The following is a 3,202-nucleotide window of genomic DNA, read 5'->3' on the forward strand; positions in this document are numbered from 1 at the left end:
AAATGAATACTGGATTAAAAAATATAATTCGAAATAAAATTTGGTTTCTAGATCCTAGTGAGGCCAGCATGCATGTTATAGACTGTAAATGCATTTTTCACACTGCATAAAATCTAGACATGTACCCAAGTGATACATTCAACAAGAATGTTGGGATTTTTTAGAAACCATTTTTTGTCTTTTTAAAATAATATATAACTATATCTTAGATTCCATTATTCCTATTTGGTTCATTCATCATTTCAACCTATCTAATAATTTATTCCTTGCAGGAAACCATCATCGATGAACCCCTTGATTTCAGTCATCTCAATCACCTTAAACATGTTTCAAAACTGTATAATATTTAAGACAACCCCTAATCTTTTTTATCATTTTTTGTTGACCATCTTCAATCCATTAGATTGTAAAGCTCCAAAAGGGCTATGATCCTCTTTTTTTACACTTCTCAACCTCGCCCTATCTTTATTTTGACTTATGCTGATAACATTCATGCGATTAGCCCATCGCGAAACCAAATTATTTACCTTATCCTAATTCTCTAAGTCAAACCTTTGCCATACAGGATCTTCGACCAGCTTATAGCTCACACCTCTTGATTTATATTATCCAAAGCAAGGTATATTGTAACCATCATCAGGAAGACAAACATTGAATCGTGGAAACCCCTATCGACTCCAAGTGCAGTCACCACCTCCTCCCAAAGTTCCAATAATTCTCGGAAACAATTCCATAACTATATGGAGTGTCATCAAAACCGTTCTGAACATCATTATTATTCATCATCACTTTTATTTTGCTGTAAATAAAGCCTGTCAAGCCATACACGGCCCCTCCCCAGATGCCCCGGATAAATAGTAGAAACATTTAAACATCGAAAAGATTGTGGCAGTTGAGGTACAATATCATGTTTAAAGATGAAAGTAGCGCACTTGCTATCAGCTATAGCTGTTAGCACAGTTTCTAATCACTTGAATCTAACAGTGTCTAAAGAGAGAAAATAAAACAACGCTTTACCTTACATCAACAAGGGGATCTAACTAAACAACACATTTAATCACATCAACAATCACCATATGTACACATATTTGGGGCATAATAAGCTTGAGGGATGATGGTCAATCCATAGTAATTTCACTATTCTGACCTAATTCTCTTCCTCTTCCGTCTTGGATCTTGAGTTTTCGATACTCCTCTTTCTTTCTCTTTCTCTTCTTTCCCCACCTTCCCAGCTCCAGATCGCATCATTTCACGTTTGGACTTTGGCAATGAAGATCAAAACTGATTATTCACCTATACTGGACAAACAACATATCACTTTCCACACTCAAGAGGTGGTCACTCCATAGGAATCGAACATAGCAGAGTTCCAGGTAACTTCTATGGGAAGGTCACTGATGTCGAAGTCTGAGTTTTGAAAGAGTCCAAAGTCCATGGTCAAGATTCCGTCGTCGCCAGTCAAGGGAAAATCTCCGGTTTCAGACTCTGTAGGGCCCTCTGGATGACCACCGCGAAGGCCCTCTTCCGCCATGAAAGCGCCTTCTCTTGCTTCCGAGAAGTTCACGAGAGAAGGCGAAAAACTCACCGGCGTAGAAGACAAGGACTGAGTGCCCGCTAATTCCTGCGGTCCAACGCTTATCCTTGACGCGCTGCCGACGAAGAAGCCGCTTCCCTGTTCTGTCTCTTGCAACGGAGCAGAGACTATCCTCTCGTGACAAGTGTGCTCTCCGTCGTAGATCATGATATACAGAGTCGGATCCTCGTCGGACTTCTGCACCTGCTTCGTCGCCAGGCACCCCTGGGTTCTTTTATGAATGCAGCGATAGTATCCCCTGCAAGTGTAGATGGATGGGTCATGAGATGGATGAACACGCATCTAGATAGATGGAAAGATAGATTCACTGATTAATATATCTATGTAGATAGATGCATAGATGGATTTATAAGTTATGGATAGATAGATAAATCAGTAGAGGGAGAGAGAGTTGGTGTCCATTTGGATTGATTCTATCAGTCTTTTGATTCGTTTATTGATCAATCCATCTATTGAAAATTTTATTGAACTATCTAAGCTTATGCCATTTTTTAGTCCAGCTGTTCCGCAAGTTGCTGTAAATTTCAGATAAATAAAAGTTCAAAAGAAACATTAAATTCATCGTGATTTTATTAAAATGTTTTCAATACTTAGTCATAATAACAATGTTACAGACTTAATAAATCCTCATTAAATTCAAAAAGTTATAAACTCTTCTCTTCTAGATAAAACGAGCGATAAGTTTGGAACTCTCGGTTTGAAGTTATGGGCACTTTTTCTCTTGAGCAAACACTTCGTAGCTTCTGTTTCCAACCAAATTATGTCTATCTATCTCTCTATCCATCCATCTATCTATCTGTCGATCTATATATCTCTGTATCCATTCATCAATCTATCTGCCCATCAATCTACCTTGGATGAGAAGACCGGTAAATTTCCTTCTGGCCGTACTTTCTCCACTGGAATCCGTCGTCGGGCAGGGAATCCATCTTCGTCCCCGGCAAAACACGAATCAGCTCCCGCCTCCGCGGCAGCGTCTTCCTGCAATGACAAGAACGGTAAGCTTTACTTTCCTTTCCGACGACAACCGAGGGCGCTGCGGTCTTACCGTTTTCGCGAGTTACTTCTCCGGCCATGGCCTGCGGCGGCGAAGTGGTGACGATCGTCGCCATTGGGAAAGGATCCGGCCATGGAGATCGCTCTGTTAAGGCCAGCGTGGATGCTCTGCAACAAGGCCATGCTGAAGTCGGGAGAGAAGTTGTAAATATGTTTTTCTAGCTGCCGGGTCAGCTCCTGAGTTTCTCTCAGCTCTCTAACGAGCAAGTTTACGTCCATGGCGGGAGCGGGCGGTTTATCTGCGAGCTTGGTTCACCGAATTTCGCTGAGTTCACCTGCTTTTAAGGAATAAGCCTCGAATTTATAGAGAGAGAGTGAGAGAAGGACCTTTCTCTTCTCTCTCTCTCTCTCTCTCTCTCTCTCTCTCTCTCTCTTAGAGCCGACGCGTAGAGCGAAGAAACAGAGAGCGAGACACCGCGTAAAGTCCGTGTGGAAAATGTTAGATTAATTTCTTAATCTATGGACAATTATATATATGTATGTATATAATTGCATATTGTTAAGCTATCAGTTATAAATCCCACTTTATATGTGATTCACTTAATGACGGGA

At 40.9% G+C, this 3,202-nt stretch overlaps 1 protein-coding gene across 1 annotated transcript; it reads right to left on the reverse strand.

Annotated features, from left to right (window-relative positions):
* Positions 1 to 910: 910 nt before the first annotated feature.
* LOC144701175 (transcription factor WRKY19-like) lies at positions 911 to 2,934 on the reverse strand. The gene is made up of 3 exons (XM_078572909.1): positions 2,643 to 2,934; positions 2,447 to 2,575; positions 911 to 1,832 (listed from the first exon to the last, which is right to left on the reverse strand). The coding sequence occupies exons 1-3, from the start codon at positions 2,867 to 2,869 to the stop codon at positions 1,328 to 1,330; spliced, it is 861 nt and encodes a 286-aa protein (XP_078429035.1). The 5' UTR covers positions 2,870 to 2,934; the 3' UTR covers positions 911 to 1,327.
* Positions 2,935 to 3,202: the final 268 nt, after the last annotated feature.

The sequence above is a fragment of the Wolffia australiana genome, chromosome 3 (genome assembly GCF_029677425.1).
Source record: "Wolffia australiana isolate 7733 chromosome 3, ASM2967742v1".
Classification (NCBI taxonomy): domain Eukaryota; kingdom Viridiplantae; phylum Streptophyta; class Magnoliopsida; order Alismatales; family Araceae; genus Wolffia; species Wolffia australiana.

Coding starts and splice junctions, on each gene's coding strand:
- LOC144701175 (XM_078572909.1), bottom strand. CDS start 2,869: ATGGACGTAAACTTGCTCGTTAGAGAGCTGAGAGAAACTCAGGAGCTG. Junction 2,576..2,642: donor AGAAGTAACTCGCGAAAACG/GTAAGACCGCAG, acceptor TTGTCATTGCAG/GAAGACGCTGCCGCGGAGGC. Junction 1,833..2,446: donor TACCGGTCTTCTCATCCAAG/GTAGATTGATGG, acceptor CTACACTTGCAG/GGGATACTATCGCTGCATTC.